Source organism: Periplaneta americana, chromosome 14 (genome assembly GCF_040183065.1).
Source record: "Periplaneta americana isolate PAMFEO1 chromosome 14, P.americana_PAMFEO1_priV1, whole genome shotgun sequence".
Lineage (NCBI taxonomy): Eukaryota > Metazoa > Arthropoda > Insecta > Blattodea > Blattidae > Periplaneta > Periplaneta americana.
In genome coordinates this window covers 107,030,086-107,050,295 of record NC_091130.1, presented here as the reverse complement: position 1 = coordinate 107,050,295, position 20,210 = coordinate 107,030,086, and the positions used below count along the sequence as shown (strand labels likewise).

General features: G+C 36.7%; 2 protein-coding genes across 3 annotated transcripts in view; one reads left to right on the top strand and one right to left on the bottom strand.

Moving 5' to 3' along the window:
- SCCRO (defective in cullin neddylation 1 domain containing SCCRO) overlaps positions 1 to 2,966 on the top strand; it is a 25,200-nt gene extending 22,234 nt beyond the window's left edge. Inside the window, exon 5 of the mRNA XM_069845858.1 lies at positions 1,589 to 2,966. Within this exon, the coding sequence (XP_069701959.1) occupies positions 1,589 to 1,771 (183 nt within the window). The 3' untranslated portion in view covers positions 1,772 to 2,966. The remainder of the gene's footprint in view (positions 1 to 1,588) is intronic.
- On the bottom strand, positions 2,372 to 20,210 carry LOC138713623 (uncharacterized). Of its 2 annotated transcripts, none has more exons than XM_069845860.1 (4): positions 19,650 to 20,210; positions 13,963 to 14,075; positions 6,606 to 6,776; positions 2,372 to 3,225 (listed from the first exon to the last, which is right to left on the bottom strand). In XM_069845860.1, exons 2-4 carry the CDS (start codon positions 14,020 to 14,022, stop codon positions 3,031 to 3,033), a joined length of 426 nt encoding a protein of 141 aa, XP_069701961.1. In that variant the 5' UTR covers positions 14,023 to 14,075; positions 19,650 to 20,210; the 3' UTR covers positions 2,372 to 3,030. The 2 variants fall into 2 exon arrangements, with proteins under 2 accessions (XP_069701961.1, XP_069701960.1); XM_069845859.1 differs by lacking the exon at positions 19,650 to 20,210 and adding an exon at positions 14,420 to 14,812.

Genomic DNA, 20,210 nt, shown 5'->3' with positions numbered 1-20,210 from the left:
GAAATGTTATCCTTCTCCATACACACATTTCTGGCATCTTCTCAGGAAATTTTCATTCACACTCAGTATCCGAAATTGAGTCAGTTTCTCACCTTATGTTTTCTTTTAATTCTTCCAATATATGGGGGTTTGTTGCATACAGTTAAATCAGGGGATCATGTTACTCTTCGCTTTCTATCACGAATCGACTTCATTTTCCTGAATTTGTTCACAAGTCTTCACACAGTTTCTCTGTGTGAGATAGGTAAACTGGGAAATTGTGTTTCAAATCGTCTTCTAACTTACCTACAAGAGTTTATCACATATGTGTCGTACATAAAAGTCCTTTGTGGTAATGTGTAATCGTGTCAAGGCATTATGAAAAACTGCGCAAGCACTGATAACACTCGTAATTGGCACTTAATACTCGTACATTTATGCGCATGGAACAGGAACGAAACAAACTGATAACACTTGTAACTTAATTAGCATTTAAAACTCGTACATTTATACGCATGGAATAGGAACGAAACAAACTAAACAATGGCTTTATATATGCATGTAACAGGAACGAAACAAACTAGACTATGGCTTCAGTGTGACTGCTGTTCACTCACACAACCTGCTGTTGCCACAAACATGCGCAAATCTTATGTGCAGGTGGCTGGAGTCGCAGCTGCAGAAATATTAAAACTGTTTCGGCGGGAGTCCCAGCTTCTGCGGCCGGCATATGAGCTGATGTGTGCTGGCTGCAGTGTGAAAGAAAAGCACTGTATTTACATAAGAGCCTTTCGTATTTCAGCATACCATGACTGATTGTTCCTCTGGACTTTTATAACTAGCTTCAGCTGTTGTTTCAAGTGAATCCTTTCGCATTTTATCTTGTAGTACATCTGATATTTAGATTTCTGTGTTTTTGGAGTTGTAATCATGACAATAAGACGAAAAATGTTATGTTTTTGGAAGATGTGTTAAAATGAAGAGAGACTGTTAGCACAAAACCTTCAGTGGTGGGAAAATTCGAGTCATTTCAGGTTGGAAGTTTAGGAATACATTTTTGGAAGTGGCAGAAAATAAAAACCTAGGAATAAAGAGAAAATGGGAGGAAAAACATATCAATGTGAACACTTTGTTATTAAAATGGTTTAAAAGTGCATAATCGAAGAAAATTCGAGGAAGTGAATCAGTGGAAAGAAAAGGGTTTAGTATTTAATGCAAAGATTTTTCTGTCACTTTGGATGGCTGAAACAATTTCGAACATGGCACATTGTGTTCCATTCTATCACTAAAGAAAAGGTTGTATTTATATTGCTACTTGTGATAATTAAAATAATATTGAAAACGTAAATGCCTAGCTAATGCCAGTCAATAGTAAATAATAGAAAGAAACTGTAGTTTATAATTACTGGAAGTTTTACAACATGAAGGTGTAACTATTTCTCAAATATTTTCACACGTTTTCCTGGGAAGCGTATTAAGTGAGCAGTGTGGTGTATGGCTTTGTATTCACATGACTGCACTGCACAGACTAGCATAACTAGGTATTAATCAGTGTGTGATTTAAAGCTTGTGTAACTCACAGTGCACTGTTTACTTTTTATTCTAACAGGAACATCATAAACGGTCTATTCCAAAAGATACGTGGAATTTACTTTTGGATTTTGCAATGATGATTAATGATGATATGTCGAACTATGATGAAGAAGGAGCGTGGCCGGTTCTTATTGATGACTTTGTGGAGTATGCCCAGCCTATGGTGTCATCATCAGCACCTCATAGCACACAAGTTTAACAGCAATCAATCGGATAGGTATTATGAGAGGAAATATAAATTGAAATAAAAAAATGCATGGTTTGTAATCTCTATTTCCTTACCCAATTTTGACATGCAACATGAAATTGGAGAAGAGTACATAGAAACAAGTGAAGATCCTGAAGCAAGAATGGAATATTATATTTCAATGAGTGCGGTACTTAAAATGTAAGCAGAAAGAACTGCATTACAAGATTCTGTTTCGTTGAGCAACAGAAGAAGTTGTAATTGAATGTGTGGTACTTTTTAGAAGGCACAGCAGTGGTGTATAAACAGCATAACCAAAGGCTAGGTTTCTTCTTTGCTAGTAATGAAGTGGCCATAGTTACGAAGGTGATACGTCAAACACGAGTAAGAAGTCTTCGTAATTTTAGTGGCATAATAATAATGAGCTACATGACATATTGTAGTAGCTAAGGCTGTATCGCAGAGACTTTGAACTGCATTTAAAACGTTTTTCTAATATGATGCAGGGAAATACGTGGAAAGGAGCTCAAGAATACATTGGGAAAGCTTTTTTAATTGAAAGGAATGAATGGTGAGTTTTGTAAATAATGTATAATATAGCCGGATTAACAATTTCTGTTTTTTTTTTTTTTTTTAAACGAAATCAGGTTATAAAGAATATTGTGTAGATTATCGTTTTTACATAGTAAGTGTGATTATTTGTTGTACCTTATTACACGAGAAATATCTGTCCATTAAAATTTACAGTGTGTTCCAAAAAGTTTGTTTCCAGTGATGTCTTTATTCTAGTTTTAAAAGAAACAATTTTTTTGGGAAATACTGCATATATGAAATTGCCACTTTTTTTAAAAAGTGGGTCAATGTTATTAGTTTTATTATGGTAATCTATTTTCATTCTGTGACATTGCATCTTTGCGTGTTGTTTTTTGTACTTAGATTTCATAAGATACAATACACAAGCTAAATACAAAAATGAAATGTTTTGCTTCTAAATGCAAGTGCAGTATGGACGAATACTAATGGCACGCATGACTTGTTTTTTTAAATTTAAGTAATAAACTGAAAGGAACGGCTTCATAGGTCTTGAAAATCTGAAATTGAAAGTGTAAAAAATTTTTCTCTTCAGAACTTGCATGACAAATCACTGCAAACAAAATAATAGATCACTTGTATACATAAAAAACTGAAATAAAGCCTTTTAATAATATTGGTGATTTTATTCCATGTAGATTGTCACATAAATATGACGTGTGTTATATTTGAAGAACTGTTCAACCTGCTGCCATTTCACCTGCTTCGTACCTCTTGAAATAGAAATAGCTCAACTCGTAACATTGTGGGCGAGCTCCATAGCAATCATGTAGCAGGCTGTGATACCACAAGCAGAGGTTTTGTAGCTTGGATGTTGGCACTTGAGCTACTACAGCTCCATGACTGAGATGTTGGTGGGAGTCTATCAGTGTAACCTTGAAAAAAAAAAAAAGCATATTAATTGAGTGTTACACCCAGAAAGCCATTCTTCGTGTAGAATGATTGCCATACTTGCCTTCTGACAGAAGATTCTGGAACACCCAGTCAGACATGATGGATTTCTAAGATTTACAAATTCTTAATTGAGGGGCTGGGTGCAAGAAGGGCATTTTAGAGGATGTGCCCTTTTTGAGTAAAACGCTTTATTGTGTTCTCTGATCTGTTATGCATATGATCACCAAGTTGTAGTTGAGTACTGTGATCACAGAGGTCAGGAGTACCCAAAATGTAAAGGCGTGCATAGGTAACATTATTACGGTTTGAATTTTCAACATCAATTTCCTCAAAACTTGCATTTGAGAGAAGTGCCTTTCTTGCACCCAACCCCTCAATTATTTTTTATATGTAAAGGAAAGTAAACTTTTGAGCCACATGTCATAGATTTACAGAATTTCAAAGAATTATATCTTTGAACAAGAGGACTTCAGGAAAAATTTAGTTGCCACTTTTTGTTAGCATCAGAACTCGTCTAATATTATCCTGAGTAATGAATTCTGCTCTTTAGGTGCCCTGTCCTTAGAAATGGAATTTTTCACAATGCCAAACTAGCATAGTTCAAAAAGATGTTAGTTCGCAATGTATCCATAAAAAAATCCAGTAATAAATTTTCTAATGATTGCTATAACGCATTTTATGTTCACTTATTATTGGTCCCTTTGTTGAACCAGTCCTTTAAGTGTTTTCATCGTCTCTTCATTCACTTCGCTCCTTTAAGGGGTTAGGTACAGCTTACAGCAGTAAACATTTGGAAATATTCAACATTTTCTCCCTCCGTTACTGTATCTTGTACAATAATGGAAATTAGTATGTGTAAAACACTGTCCTTCTGCTATATGAAAAAAAAATATATATTTTTACGATTTAAAAAAATTATTTACTTTTTTTTTTTTTTTTTTAAATTCAGTTCACTGTGCAGTGATGAAGCGTTTCCCACATAACTAAAAAACTATCCAACATTCTGTGATGAAATTTTTTGTGCATGTCATATCTACAATATGATGCAAGATCACTTCTCTACCTTTGATAAATTGGCTGATAAAAAATAAATTCCTTTTAAAAAATGGTCAAATATCACTATTTTCTTCTAACACAAAATAAAAAAAAATATTATTTATTAAGGAATGTAGTTGAAAGAGCATGATATTGTGAACATGAGTTTAAGCAATAAAATAAAAGAGAGAACATGAAAAAGTTAACAAGTTTATGAGTTATGACGAAAATGCTTCTTCACTGCACAATAAACTATCACCATTTTGAATTTTGAAAAAAATATATAAATAATTTTTTTAATCGTAAAAATAATTTTTTCATATAGCAGAAGGACAGTGTTTTACACATACCAATTTTCATTATTGTACAAGATACAGTAATGGAGGAAAAAATGTTGAATATTTCCAAAAATTTTACTGCTGTAAGCTGTACCTAACCCCTTAAGTGTTTTCACCTCACTGCTTTGTCTCTGGCAATGACTATTTTCACGCTTCGACCATTTATATATATTATACAGTGTGTTCCACTACTTTTCGGACACTCCATAACTAGCATTTTTTAGTGTATCTAAAAATAGTTCATGTATTTACATTAGTTATAGGACCGATCAAAGCATACCATTTGCGGTAGTTGGCAATTATACAGAGTGTTACAGAAATTCGTACTAACACAAAGTTATGTTTTTTTTTTTTTTTTTTTTCAAATGGGACACACTATATTTCATTCCATAAATTTGTTGCACTCTTCATCCTGATTCAAATGATTAAGTATGAAGTACCATAGCTTTGTATTCAGGTTATTAACAAAACAAAAACAGTTTCAGATCATGTATACATTTTTAGCTATTTCATGGAAAAATATTTTTGAAGAGGTAAATTTTAATACTGTAGTGGAGGAATAGAAACATAAGTGTGAGAATTAAATGTTAAACACTATGTTTGTTATGAATGGTTACTTTTACTACCCGTTCCTTGTAAATTGACCGGTGTTGATTCCAAGAAATAGCAGTGTCTGTGTGTCATACCCCTTTGTCCACTATACCTTTTATTTCATTGTACTCCTTATGAACAGAATAATAGTACCATTCAATATTGTTCTTCCTAACTCTAACAAAGTGTTTGATCAAATAAAACATCTTATATTTTCTCCTTTCTGACAATAGAACTGTTCTTCCCACTCATCATGAAATGATCGTTTTCTATCTTGTCACGCTTGTTTTGAAAGAGACATGTTTCTCTTGCACCACTGATACCATATTGATGCTAATAGACGGACTTGACAAGTATGTTGATAAAAAGGAATTGCATTATATGCAGGGGCGATTTCTCAGGGCATGCTATGCTTGCTGCGCAAGCCCAGTATTTTTGTAGAATGTGTATTTCTCAAAGTGGGATTACGTACATTAAAATTTATCTTGATTTTTGGAATATTGTATAGGTGTAATACCATCCGCAGGTTGCACACCATAAGTATTGCAATGCTTGCTCGTTTCTCGGAGCTACAGGAAAGACTTAGAAACAGCGAGAATATGATGTGCTTGCAAGTGCCTTCCTCCTTGGTCCGTCCTAGGCGCACATGCTTCTGTTATGTGTTGTTTGAAGCTCTGGTCCGAGAGCTACACCAACGACTATTTAACGTTACACAGACCAGTATTGACAGCGGGAATGTGCTGTGATTTGCGAGTGCAATGTAATTGTATGAGCGGAATGCATGTGTTAGCTGCTGCATGTATTATTAATTCTTAAACACTAATTTGAAGTATTGCAATGAGTTCGGAATTGTGTGTTATTGAAACCTTATTATTAAATCCATTTTCCCGAAGGACTATTCAAGAGAAGACAGACATTATAGAGAATATCGCTCGTTCAGTGCAGCTCAATACAACAATATGCATTGGTTGGCAGGGCCGAAAAAAACTAAATAAACTGTTTTGTTGGCCATGTGTGTTATATCATATCGAACTTCTACATCTCATAAGTGAATATGATCCATGACTTATAATGATTTCATAATTATAAAATAAATTATTTATGTGGGTCTGATTATTTTTATTAATTATGAATTATTATATCCTTTCATCTTCCTTTATGAATAAAAGAGCAAGCCTAACTTTCGTGATTAGCATTCACCCCTGATTATATGCTTGCTTCATCATATTGAAGGAGTGAAGCTCGGTGGTTTGACTTATGTTTGCCCTTGCCTGCTTTACGGTATTTCAATAATGTATTATCATTTTATAGCATTTTAGAATTTTGTAATGATTAGCTATTTGACTAATGTTACATCATTGCTACTAATAATTACATTTTACTGAGTATCATCTTACCTTATCTAATTCCTTCTGAAAAACTAGTAGAACTGATCGGTTTTCTGCTATGAGTATGACATACAGATCAGAACCTTTTCGAGGAGGTGGATGGCTATACCATTCTTCTACTGTTTCGCTTAGTTGTTCAAATAGAGACTCGCCAAGATCCATCAGGTACACGAGGCTTTTCTAAATATGTTCAAATAAAGAAAATAAATTAAGTTTAGTATATTATCAGTATTAAAGCTACATAAACTAAGGATATGCTAGTGTTGTTTAAATAGCAGTAAGAATGATGTTTAATGTTTGAGTTGTTTGGACTTTTTCCATTGCCAATTTTAAAAAAAATTGTAGCACAATGTTTCAAAGAGAGATCCACTCTTCGAAATGTTGTGCTACAATTTTTTAAAACTAGCAATGGAAAAAGTCCAAACATCTCAACCATTAAACTATTCACCATTGCTCCCCCCCCTTTTCATTCAGATCAAAGAATGATGTTGGCTGCATATAGCATTAACGATAATAGAGAACTAACTGGTCAAATGGCAGTATCTTCATCCAGTGGCTTGTCAAATGACAAGTTGGTATACTTCAAGATCTTGATTATACAAGGGTTGGATAAAAAGTTGTGGCAACACTGCTGTCACATGAAGATGGTGCATTCGAGAGCTGCCAGCTGTGTGGACATGAACAAGGATTGTTAGATGAGTTAGTGCAGCCAGCGGTGATAGTACTCTGTCAATCTACTGCAGTGTGTAGAACATTGACTTTCATAGGTATAGTGCGAGCACCCTAAGACCATGTTTACAAAACTAGAGCAAAATTCCTGGATCAAAATTGAAGTAGCACGAGGTCGTATGAATGTTTTCAGGGACTGCGTGAAGCATTTGGCAATGCAGTGTTGCCATATCACACCAGTACCAAAGGGAAGTGACAACATTCTTGGGCGAATCGTTACAATGGACGAAACCAGGGCTCTCTCGTACAAACCAAACTTGAAACGTCAATCAAATGAATGGAAGCTTCCCGGTTCTCCTTGTCCAAAGAAAGTGCGCCCTACACAAAGTGCTGTGAAGGTGATGTTTAATGTGACATATGACATTGATGGGATAATACTTCACCACACTGTAACTCCAAGGCAGACGGTAAACATGGACTACTACTGCAGGTTCCTGCAGCACCACCTTCGTCCAGCGCTCAGAAGAAAACAACGACATTTGGTGGTACAGAACCCAATCATCTTCATGACAATGCAAGGAGTCACACCGTTGCTCCTGTCAAGAACCTTTTGCAACGCTGGCAATGGGAGATTCTGGAACATCCATCGTACTCACCTGATATGAGTCCATGCGGTTACAATCTCTTCGCCAAAATGAAAGAACCACAGGAACCCGGTACAGTACCAGAAAAGAACTTATCCGTGTTATAGGGTGGTCAATATGGAACATCAACAAAGATGGAAGTGCTGATGGTGTGTGATGCCTTCGAAACATTTGGCAAAAGGTGATAAATAAGGGGGGGGGGGTGACTATACTGAAGGTACGTAAATGTTATACCACTGTGAATAAAGCCATGTCAGAAATATCGAACTGTTGCCATTACTTTTTATCCAGCCTTTGTAAGTACTATATTTTGTCTCTGCTTTTCTGTGAAGTGGACATAGAGTTTTTGAGCATTCACAAATAATAATAGCTGGTCATGTGGCACAGTATTGCTACGCACTTAGGACAAGCGATACACATCATTATGAAAGGGAGTTCTACTTTGTTGTCTGCAGTCAAACCCAAGTCCACTGGATTTGTAGCCATAAATACATCGCTTGGGGGCATGTGGTGGCACTGCAGTTAAGGTGTAATGCTGCAAAGCTGGATTGTTGCAGGTTCGATTCCTGATAGGTCATGAATTTTTCCAGCTGCACTATGGCCCTGGACTCTACTCAGTCTCAGCCACCGGCGTGGCTCAGTCGGTTAAGGCGCTTGCCTGCTGGTCTGAAGTTGCGTCCGGGCACGGGTTCGATCCCTGCTTGGGTTGATTACCTGGTTGGGTTTTTTCCGAGGTTTTCCCCAACCGCAATGTGAATGCAAGGTAATCTATGGTGATTCCTCGGCCTCATATCGCCAAATATCATCTCGCTATCACCAATCTCATCGACGCTAAATAACCTGGTAGTTGATACAGCGTCGTTAAATGCCAACTAAAATAAATAAAAATATACTCAGCCTCTAAAAGGAATGAGTACCAGGGGAACTTCCTTGAAGTTGCAGGCAGCTAGCATGTAGGACTGACATCCCTACTGCCATTAATGCCTTAACCTCCCACCACGCTCTTGTCCGGTTTGTCCTATATTGGAGTTGACTTTACCTTTACATAAGTACATCTCTTAACTTTTGTGGTCCACCACTGTGGAGTAATGGTTAGCATGCCTGACCATGAATTGAGTGGTTCCGGGTTCAAATTCTTGTTGGGACAAGTTACCTGGTTGAGGTTTTTTCGAGGATTTCCCTCAACTCACTAAGAGAAAATACTGGGTAACTTTCAGCACTGGAGTCTGGACTCATTTCACTGGCATTATCACCTTCATCTCACTCAGACGCTAGATAAGCATAGCAGTAGATAAAGCATTGTAAAATAACCAATTAAAAAAATAACTTTTGTACGCCAAATTATGTTAACACAATGTTCATGAAAACGATGTAAGTAATGTTTAGTGGAAGTTCACAGTAGGGGAGTCGGGGTAATTTGAATGCAAGTTACAATTTATTGAATAAAAAAGTGATAATCAACTTGCATATGAGCGGGCGTGGTCAGTGCTTGGCTGATGTGTGCTGGATGTAGTGAGCAAAAGAACGGATTGTGATGTTGTGTTGTGAACAGTGATTCCTCTTGGCATCCATTCAAACAGATGTGAAGTGCAGAAAACACTTCAAAACATAGTTCATACTGAAGAAATACAACTTACAGATACATTATACAACTCAGAATAACGAATATGGTAGATACGAAGGTGAAGAGCATTCAGCATTAATTCAACTATTGAAGGAAAATGAGTTAGAAGCTGTTTAAGATCACGAAGTTAGTGAATCGGCTGTGCGACTCAGTTATAAAATATAATGTATAATAAGTTTTAATTAAACCATCTATAAGCATAGATGGTTTAATTAAAACTTATTATACATTATATTATTGTGAGCTTATCGGAAAACCAAAACAAAAATGAAATCAATTATAAAATTTCACTTTTAATAGTAAGACATTTACCCCTTCAGGGAACGCCGCCTTAAAGTGGCACTGTCCGTGCGGGCGAAGGGGTTTGTGTGCTCCAATGAAGTTGTGAGCTATACTGGTGCCACAGTGGGCCAGAATCGACTCAAAATGGGACATAATTATTTTATGTCTCTTGTTTTCTTGGATGCATAAAATCAATAGTTTTCACTTTTTCTTTAAGTTAAAAGCACTTTCACAACATAATAGTTTTTTATTCAATATCTGATTCTTCATCATTACATTTTCATTACTGACATTTTCTTCATGAATGGCACTTTCTTCTTCCTCACTAGAGTCTTTCAATTGCTGTAGTCCTTCCTTCCACGAGGGAGTTTTGTGTTTTTATGTGACTTTCTCGATATTTGAAATGAGAGGATCGGAAGATATGGGAAGGTTGTTGACTAAATCTGTCATTGTATTTTTACGAGAACTTTTCCTTGTGTGGGGCTCTCGATATATTATTTTAATATCTTTATTATGAGCCTCCTCAGATAACTGTGCAATTGGAAGCAGAGCTGAGCTAATAATCTGAGATGCATGGATGAGAATTTTGTGTACGCTAGCTGAGAGGTTAAACTATGGATACTTCTGAATGAACAATTTTGCATTTTCTAGTGCATATTGATTGAAAGAATCAACTTTAATGTCTCTTCCACTAGAAATTACTCGAAGAACAAAATTAAGACTTTGTCTATCCCAGTTATGGATATGTTAATTCGGGATTCGAGAAGAATCTTCTAGGAGTATCCCCTTTGTTTGAGGTTTCACTCTCTCCTGGTTTAGATTTGTCCACAAGAAGTCCCATCTTATTTGGAAACCGACTCTGAATTTCTTCCTTTCTCCTTTTCATAAATTCGTCTGGCTGTATGATCTAACAGATTCTGTAACTTCATTTCTGCACTTATTTCTGTCAGAGTAATATCACATGGATAGCAATGCAGCTTTGCTTCTCGAACTTCATTGTACGCTGGATATAAATCTACATTTCTACATTTTGCTTGTAGTCTCAATAAAGTGTACTGGTACTTAGATAATTTCGTATCCATTATCAGGACTAAAACGTCATCACCACTATATTTTGCAACATTTTTGCAGGAACCACTATGCTCGTTATATGCTGTTGGAATTTTTGCCGCACGGGTTGGTGTGTGCATTTTCCATTAGTTTAGCTACTTCTTTTTACCAGAAGCCTTCAGACTTATCTGAATAGCGAGAGCAAGCACAGCAGGATTAGCAGCTTCTCTGAGATGTTCAGTTTTCCTCCTCTTGGTCTTCTGGGATGATTCAGAGAACAATTTTTTTGGATGACCAGAATGACTATACAACTATGAACATCCGGCCACATGTTCAACATGAAATTTATTACATGGGAGCAGTTTAAATTCTGGATCAAATGAACTGCCATATTTTTCTTCCTATTTATTTTTCATTCTGTAGCAATTCTGCTATCTTTTATTCAAATTACTGTGGAATGAACTATTTTTTTTCTTTAGTTCTGAAGAAAAATCTTGTTGACAATATTCACGTAATCCTAATTATGAAATAACAAACTCATGAACAGCTGTCTTATCATTATTATTTTGTAGCAAGGCTTCCATGATTTCACGGTGTATAAAACAGCGGTCATCTGGAATAGTAATGAATAATACTGTACGTAGGTATCTGAATTTTCGCACATTAAACAGAAAAGTGCAAGTAGCTGCAGCTGAATACGACTTTTCTGCAATCTATAGGGTCTGTTTAAACCATCGACACAAAAGTTTTCGTAACATCGAGTGACACGCACTTTATAACCCTCTTTAAATATTGAAAACTAAAATATATTAGCTTAAATTGCATTCCTCCGAGTTATCATAAATATTTACACTCTATATAAACCAATTCAAAATTACGTGTATTCCTAATAAAACCTACCCTTTGTTCTAACATTCTCAGCCATTGTTATTTCTTTATTCACGAATGTGACCACGTAACACACACCACTGTCTCAAGCGCACGGCCTAGGACTGACTGGTGCACTATCGCCTGGTTACAATAGCTCTCTTTCAAGGCTGTAGCCACAGTTGTTAAAACATGTTATCGATGCTGCATCATGAGTTTAGTGCTCACCAGGATCCCTGCTATGAGTATACACTGTCAAAAGTATTGTAAAAAAAGTTCATTTTTTCAATTTTGTCCCATTTTTTACTCAGTCTGGCCCACTGTGCGGTGGTAGCATAGCTACTGGTAGGGCCTCCCTTGCTGGAAAGGTTACAACCGAGAAGCCAGACGAAGAGTGTTCCACAACGTCCCATCATACCTGATCACATCCTTTTTCCTTCCACATGGGGTTAACTGACAGCAGGGTTAACAACATTAAGGAATGGTGGCGGAAGAGCTTTTTAAAGGCCAACGGCAGCTTCCAGGGTTCAGTTAAGAAACCTACTGCGGCAGGGTAGATTAGACTCTGTACTAATCTAGGGGATGGAAACCCCGAAATCACATGACCTGGTCCTCCAGATTGGGGGTTGGGTGTGAGGTTGACAACCCCACCCCGGAAAAATCATCTTGTTATGAAACTTAATATGTTGCCTCAGAAAGCTGCTCTACTGGAAAACGACCACGGCAATAGAATAGGAATAATGATTTGAACCTGGCATCTTGGAATACACTTTCTATGTATAGGGCTGGAACAATAAAGAATTGGACAAAGAACTTCGTAGGTATGATATTGATATATGTGCCCTGCAAGAGATTAGGACTGGAGAAGGTATACTAACCAAAAAGGATTTCACTATTATGTATAGTGGAAGTAAGAATGGAAGGCATGAATTTGGAACAGGGTTTATATCAATAAATGTATGAGAGACAATGTTTTGGAATTTAGCCCTATCAATGAAAGGATATGTAAAATAAGAATTAAACTAAAATTCTATAATCTAACAATGATCGCAGTGCTTGCTCCAACAGAGGATAAACAAGATACAGTGAAAGAGAAGTTTTATATCAAACTTGAGAAGGTATGTGATTCGGTACCTAAATATATGTTACTTGTGTTGGGTGATTTTAATGCTCAGGTGGGCAAGGATCCATCTTTATCTCCTACGTGTAAAAAGAACTCACTACACGATTTAACTAATGAAAATGGAAGGAGAATGGTTGAATTTGCGCAGGGACGCAATTTGGTAGTAACAGATACATGATACCCACATAAAAATATCCACAAAGGCACGTGGTGATCGTCTGATAAAAAAACGTTCAATCAGATTGATCATATACTGGTGGATGGTAGACACTGCTCTAATATTCATGATGTGAGGAGTATGCGTGGGGTAGATATAGGCTCGGATCATTATTTGTTACGTGCCAGGATGAAAGTTAGAGTGAGAAATATGACACAGATGAGAGCTAATAAATTGGACAGATAAAATTTGGCACACACCACCAATGACATTCTAGTGTAGTCTTATGAGTATAGCCACTGCTAGCGAGCTATGAAGCAGTTGCTAAGGTATTTCAGTGTCATCTTATAAGCTGCCAGCAGTTATGTATCAATCACAGGGAAATCCTGATACGCTAACAAGGCAAACAAAAGCTACAAAGTTTTGAACAAAAATGTAGTAGCTAATATTAGTAATACAGGTATATACAGTAGAACCTCATGCAGGTATTAAAGATCTGGAGGTTCACGTGGATGTACAGAATATAAAAAGTCTCAGAGATTGTAGTATATAAAATGTCAAGGAATTTTTTGTAACATCTTTAATATATGTTCAAAAGTTGGAAGCAGCAGAGGTAACACTAGCTTTCCATACCTACTGTGCAGCATCATTCTCCATACCGATCAATGGAATGTACACGAAAATTGAAGTGTTATTTATTTCTTCGATTCTGAAACTGCGAGAAAAGTTACCTGTGCTAGGACAAAGACCAAATCAATATAAACAAAGTCAAGTCAAAACTACTCCAAAAGTAACTTCTGAAACAATTGCAAACTATGTTACTGATAATCTCTGGGGATAACTGAAAAATACACAGCATTTGGTGGAGACAACACAAGTAAGTTTGTTCTAATATAAGGTACCTACAATTACTTAACAATAACTTAATTACTTAACAAGTTCTTTCTTACCCATTCTGTGAGAAATTTCATCCTACTGCCTGCTGCTTCAATTGCTTCTGGGACCGTCATGTTCACATGTTGTAGTGCTCCTTTTCGTAGTAATACTTCATGGATATTATTGCCTATTGTTTTGGTAAGAAAAAAAATTACCCTATTTTAAACGAAAATTGTCAACTGTAATAAGAGGTATGATAAAATACATTTTAAAGAAGGTATCAATGCTTTAGAAGTGTAATTGAATTATTCTTAGAGAAAGAGAACTGGAAATAGGTAAACATCTTACTCTGTTGTGTCATAGGCCTATGACTAAAAATAAACTACAATCGGAAATGGTACTACATAATATAATGAGAAACCCTTACGAGTGTAATATAAAATAAGTGCAGAAATTATTTGTGCAGATATAATTTATAGAGCCTAATGCTGAATAGAAATGACAAACCATCTATTTCTAAAAGGAACCAACCTTCAATAATACTGTCACCCAAAGCACAGATGAGCTGTTCATTTAGAAGTTTTTGTTCGTAGCCCCAGATTTTGATATCTTGTTCGTAACATCTCTGTGCCACCAGCAAAACTATTAAAGTACATGCGTTGCTTCCACAGTTTCTGTCACCAAATCGAGATTGAGAGAAGTCTCTGGGGAACCACCAAATGCCAACATGACTCCTTCTCTCGATTTCTATCTCAGGGATACTTTGAGGACATTCTGTAATCATGCCTGTAAATCATTGAATTTGAATGCACTACTCATTGGGAAAAACTGTGTAGCAACTAAAACGCTACATCATTTTAATTTTGTCGTTTTGTATAATAGCATTGTGTGATTGTTCACAAGAATATTTCTCCATAGTTTAAAATCTTAAGAGCCCATGTTACCATGGAAACTGGCTCAATTATTCATATAAATACTGTAACTTGTTTTTATGTTGTTATTTAACAATAATCTTTATCTCTGTTACAATAACCATGATTATTAGCCACCGTCATAGCTCAGGTGTTTCTCCTTTCCCAACCAATTTCTTTTTCTCTTTCTGCTTATTTTTCAGCATCGTTCTTTCTTTACTCACTCTTTCCAATATAGCTTCGTTTCTTATTCTGTCTGTCCATTTCATATGCTCCATTCTTTTCCTTATCCACATTTCAAATGTTTCTAGTAGTTTCTCTTCACTTTGTCGTAATGCCCATGTTTCTGCTCCATACAAAGCACTTCACTAGTTTCGTTCGTTTTCCAGACGTGCGCAGAAGATGCTTCTTTTTCTATTAAAATCTTCCTTGGCCATTGCTATCCTCCTTTTGACTTCCTGGCAGCAGCTCATGTTACTGCTTATGTTACATCTCAAGTATTTGAAGCTCTCCACTCGTTCCGCTGCCTCATTTCGAATTCGTAAATTTACCTTCTTTTGTTTTCTTCCTATAACCATGGTCTTTGTCTTGTTTGTTTTAATTATTTTCATCCCATACCATACTGCTCACAGCTGTCATTTTTCTTCTGTAGCATGTCCCTTAATATCGTCCTCCTCTTCTGCTAACAACGTCATATCATCAGTAAATGTTATGCACTTTATTCGTTTCCCTTCTTCTATCACCCCTCCCATGTTCTGAAAACAGTTCTTCACTAAATCCTCGAAGTAGATGTTGAACAGGGTTTGTGATAAAGGGCATCCAGAGGGCATCCTTGTCATATTCCTCTCTCAGGTTACAGAATAGCCTCCTCTCTTTCCAATCCACATCAGTTTTCTTTAGAATCCTCATCAGTTTATTCAAATCCACTCTGTCAAAAGTCTTTTCCAGGTCCACAAAAACTATAAACACCTATTTATTTTTTTCTAGGTATCTTTCGCCAATTGTTCGCAGCAGTCAATTGCATCTCTCGTATCTTTTCCCTTCCTGAAGCTAAATTGCTCTTGCTTCAACTCTCCTTCCATGTTAGAATATAAAGTATTCAGAGGAGAATCTTCGCTGAGTGTGATATCAGGCTGATAGTCCTGAAGTCATTACATTTCTTGGCATTATTTTCCTCTGGCACTGGCAACAAGACTATCTACTATCTCCATCAAATCTTCAGGCCATTCGCCTTTCTCATATATTTCGTTGCATAATGATCAGTTGAAAACTACTTCAGACAGATGGATGGATGGACAGATAGATAAATAGGTAGGTAGGTAGAGAGGTTGGTAGGTAGATGGATGGATGGAAGGATGAATGGACGGACGGGCGGACGGACAGCATCTTAGCTGCGAAATTACGCAAGTTAGGAGACTTGTCATTAGATAATAATTCATACAATTTCTTTTCGGTTTACCTGACATTTGAAAAAGCGTATTGTTTTGTTGTCTATGAGCCGTTTATGTATTTGAAATATATTAAATTGATCGGACTGCATTTTCAACTGGTTGTAATTGGCTTTTACAATAATAAATTACTCTTGTAGATTCATCACTATTGTCCACACCTATGGAGTAACGGTTAGCGCGTCTGGCCGCGAAACCAGGTAGCCCGGGTTCGATTCCTGGTCGGGGCAAGTTACCTGGTTGAGGTTTTTTCCGGGTTTTCCCTCAACCCAGTATATGAGCTGGGTAACTTTCGGTGCTGGACCCCGGAGTCATTTCACCGGCATTATCACCTTGATCTCATTCAGACGCTAAATAACCTAAGATGTTGATAAAGCGTTGTAAAATAACCTACTAAAATAAAAATACATTCATCACTATTACAGTGATGTCAAAAGCAAGCGCATTTTTCTGACCTTGACGTCGTGTGCGGGCATCAAGTGCTAGGTATGGAAGGAGGAATAAGCAGCCTATTGGATTAAGAAAACAGTAGTGTACAAACTTCAAACGGAACGTGAAATTTTATATCTTTATTTTTAATGACTTCTTTCTGTTTGATATTTTCTATATTGACTGTAAAACAAAACTACTAACACCAATGTCTTAATATTGCAGTTGTGTTTTAAAAGTTAATAACATAATAAAGAGTTAAGAAGAAATATTCATGTAAATTCCATAGTCGTACAACTACACTGTAGGCTACTAAGCGAATGGAACACATCATTTATAAAGAAAATGATAGGCCTATCCCAAAGAAAGAGATTGAGTATGGCATGGCAAGTTGGAATTCATATTGATGGTATTTTTAGCCTTATGAAAGTAATCAATAAACTAATGAAAACAAAGTTACCTAGGTATAATATGTTTTAACTATAACTAATATTACATAACAAAACTCTTATCGCATTATGCTTTTAGGGTGATATTGGTGCGCAACTTCCTATCATCAGAATATTAAATTATTTTCTCGAAATATGCCGCAGCTATAAAGCTGACTTTTTTTACAGCACATGGCACATATCTTTTGCTTATGATGTAACAGTAGTTGCTTTGTTAATTCATTTCCTTACAAAATATTCTCCATGCGAATATTTTCAAAGTTTTCAATACAGTAACTTCAGTAATACTTATTTACGATATATTAGACTTACGAAAACATTGTTTCAGTACCTGTAAGGCTACTAAATATTTCTGAAAAATTTCACTTTTCTGTAAAAAAGTTGAGAAAATATTCCTTTTGAATAAAAAAAAGCAAGCTTGTGAAAGATTAGCATTGAAATTAAAACTTACATTCTTATTAATACACTTATACTTCTCAGAAAAAAAAATCTAAAAATTAACATGGATACAGTTCTAATAAAGTCTCTTCCCTTTATCCATTGAATCAGTGTTGTCAGCCTGGGTAGCGCAGTCGATATTGAGCTAGCCTTCTGTGCTCGAGGTTGCGGGTTCGATCCCGGCTCAGGTTGATGGCATTTAAGTGTGCTTAAATGCGACTGGCTCATGTCAGTACAGTTACTGACATGTACAAGAACTCCTGCAGGACAAAATTCCGGCACACTGGCGACGCTGATATAACCTCGGCAATTGTGAGCGTCGTTAAATAAATCATAATTTAATTTTAATTTTTTGAATCAGTGCTGGCCATCTCTGTATACTGTATATCTCGACCAAGCAGCATATACTATCTCCACAGTCTAGTACATACAGTCACGAAGCTTGAGTTGTGAGGGTGCTAGGAACAATAGACTGTGCCTGTACTATTTCCCATTGTCTGTAATGAGGCGATATTAGCGATCCTAGTTGTTAGCAACTATCTATGGATGCATATTTACTTCGTATTGAGCTTCGTGACTGTATATACTAGACTGTGCTACTCTTTCGTCTATCTCTTTCCTTTCCGCTGTAAAGGAACAAAAAAAGTTTCCTTCCCTGGCAGGATTCGAACCACGAAAATCTTAATTACCAGTCTACCGTGCTCTGGAGTAAACAAGGCTCTGAAATCAGCTACAAGGGTCGGTCCGTTTTTTTTTTTTGCCACTACTGTACAGTGTGGCCCGTCGAAGTGGTGTGCAACTAGAAAAAGGGTCACAGTCCTGCTACCTATCCGCAATATGCTGAACCCAAATCACGTAAAGTGAAGTGGATAGGCATGAGATACATACCGACTATTTTATTAATATAAACCATTTTTAACAATCCTATTTTAAACGTCTGACCTATGCCTGCGAACAATTTTTTTCTAACAGAACCTGATGATAAATATTGCGCGTACACGTCGAACGGCTTGTCATCTCGTAATTGCTTTACGTTTATGTAGTAATAGTATTCATCCTAATATAGGCAGACTTGTCCTCACCAAACAGGAAGGGTGCTATTCGTAGACATTTCGCAGCACGCGCTACGAGCGTACTAAGCTAGCCCCGGCTATCCACTGGTTACTAGTACAGAATTCAAATCATATCCTATCGCTAACACTGGTTTATGAATACGAAAAACGCTGATCATCCACCGGAAGCCCGCGCTAAAAATGTCTATGAATACGGCCCTAAGAGGCGTTCTAGAGTTTATGAGCAGGGTGCGAATTACGTGAGGGGGGATGGGGGGATTTCCCCTCTGTTGGAAAGTTTTCCTCCTCTCATAAATTCATATTAACATCCCTGCCAGGGATAACTTCTATCCCCCTCACAAAATATAATTATTTTAATACGAGTATAATTATAAAGTATAAAGTAAGTTAAGAAAATGATATTGATGTAGGCCTATTATCATCACCGGCAAGCTGACAACACTCAATAACTTAGGAATTACATATTTTATCTTACATCTGCTCATGGATATAATTATTATTATGATCAAGATGCAAGACAAGCAAGTCAGTGCGACCAAGAGTTGAGCTGTAATAATAATAATAATAATAATAATAATAATAATAATAATAATAATAATAATTTTATGTATGATATTCTCTATCTAGGATTCTATCCCCCCTTAGTCGACCTAGTTGGCGAGTTGGTATAGCGCTGGCCTTCTATGCCCAAGGTTGCGGGTTCGATCCCGGGTCAGGTCGATGGCATTTAAGTGTGCTTAAATGAGACAGGCTCATGTCAGTAGATTTACTGGCATGTAAAAGAACTCCTGTGGGACAAAATTCCGGCACATCCGGCGACGCTGATATAACCTCTGCAGTTGCGAGCGTCGTTAAATAAAATATAACATTTAACATTTCTATCCCCCCCCCCCATCAGAAATCGTAATTCGCACCCTGCTTATGAGTGATTAATTATTTATAAGGGGCGATGTAAATTGCCTCCAGAGGGGCTGTTTGCCTTTCTATAAGTTAAGACTACGTAAATTACCTACCTGTTCACTAGAGATGTTGTACTTAAATTGCTTTTCATTTGTCTAGGACAGGGCCGGGCATGAGAGCGGCTCAGTCTAGTCTGCCAGAGCTGCTCTCGCTCCGCAAGGCACTTCAATTCCAAGCCAGAGCAGAATGCTCACGCAGTGGCGGACTCACTGTAACAAGAGTCACGGTTTTTCTAGTCATTCAGTCTGTCAGTAATAATAGTTTTACAGTACAGACTTTATAACACTCTTATTAATTTAATGAAATAAACTTCGCTCTACGCACCCACACAAATCATTACGCTTATTTACATAACCCATACGCACATACTGCAACCTCCTCACCACGGTTCTACGAGACAGGCGTATGGCTTCCACTTCCCCTACTTGCTGTGGACAGAGTTCATCTGCCAATATAATTAAACATCTCTTGATGAATTCACCTTCGTTGAATGTTTTCAATTCCTTTGCAATTTCGTGGCAACTTTTGTAGCTAATTCTCATGCCGATTCACTAAGTGCATTATTGTCTCCTGTTAATATATGATATGATATGATATGATATGATATGATATGA

What these genes read in the sequence shown, in the direction of transcription:
- LOC138713623 (XM_069845859.1), bottom strand. Translation starts at nt 14,672, where the DNA reads ATGATTACAGAATGTCCTCAAAGTATCCCTGAGATAGAAATCGAGAGA. An exon ending in GGGTGACAGTATTATTGAAG is followed by an intron (nt 14,076 to 14,419) that starts GTTGGTTCCTTT and finishes CCAAAACAATAG; the next exon opens with GCAATAATATCCATGAAGTA. An exon ending in TGAAATTTCTCACAGAATGG is followed by an intron (nt 6,777 to 13,962) that starts GTAAGAAAGAAC and finishes GAACATATTTAG; the next exon opens with AAAAGCCTCGTGTACCTGAT.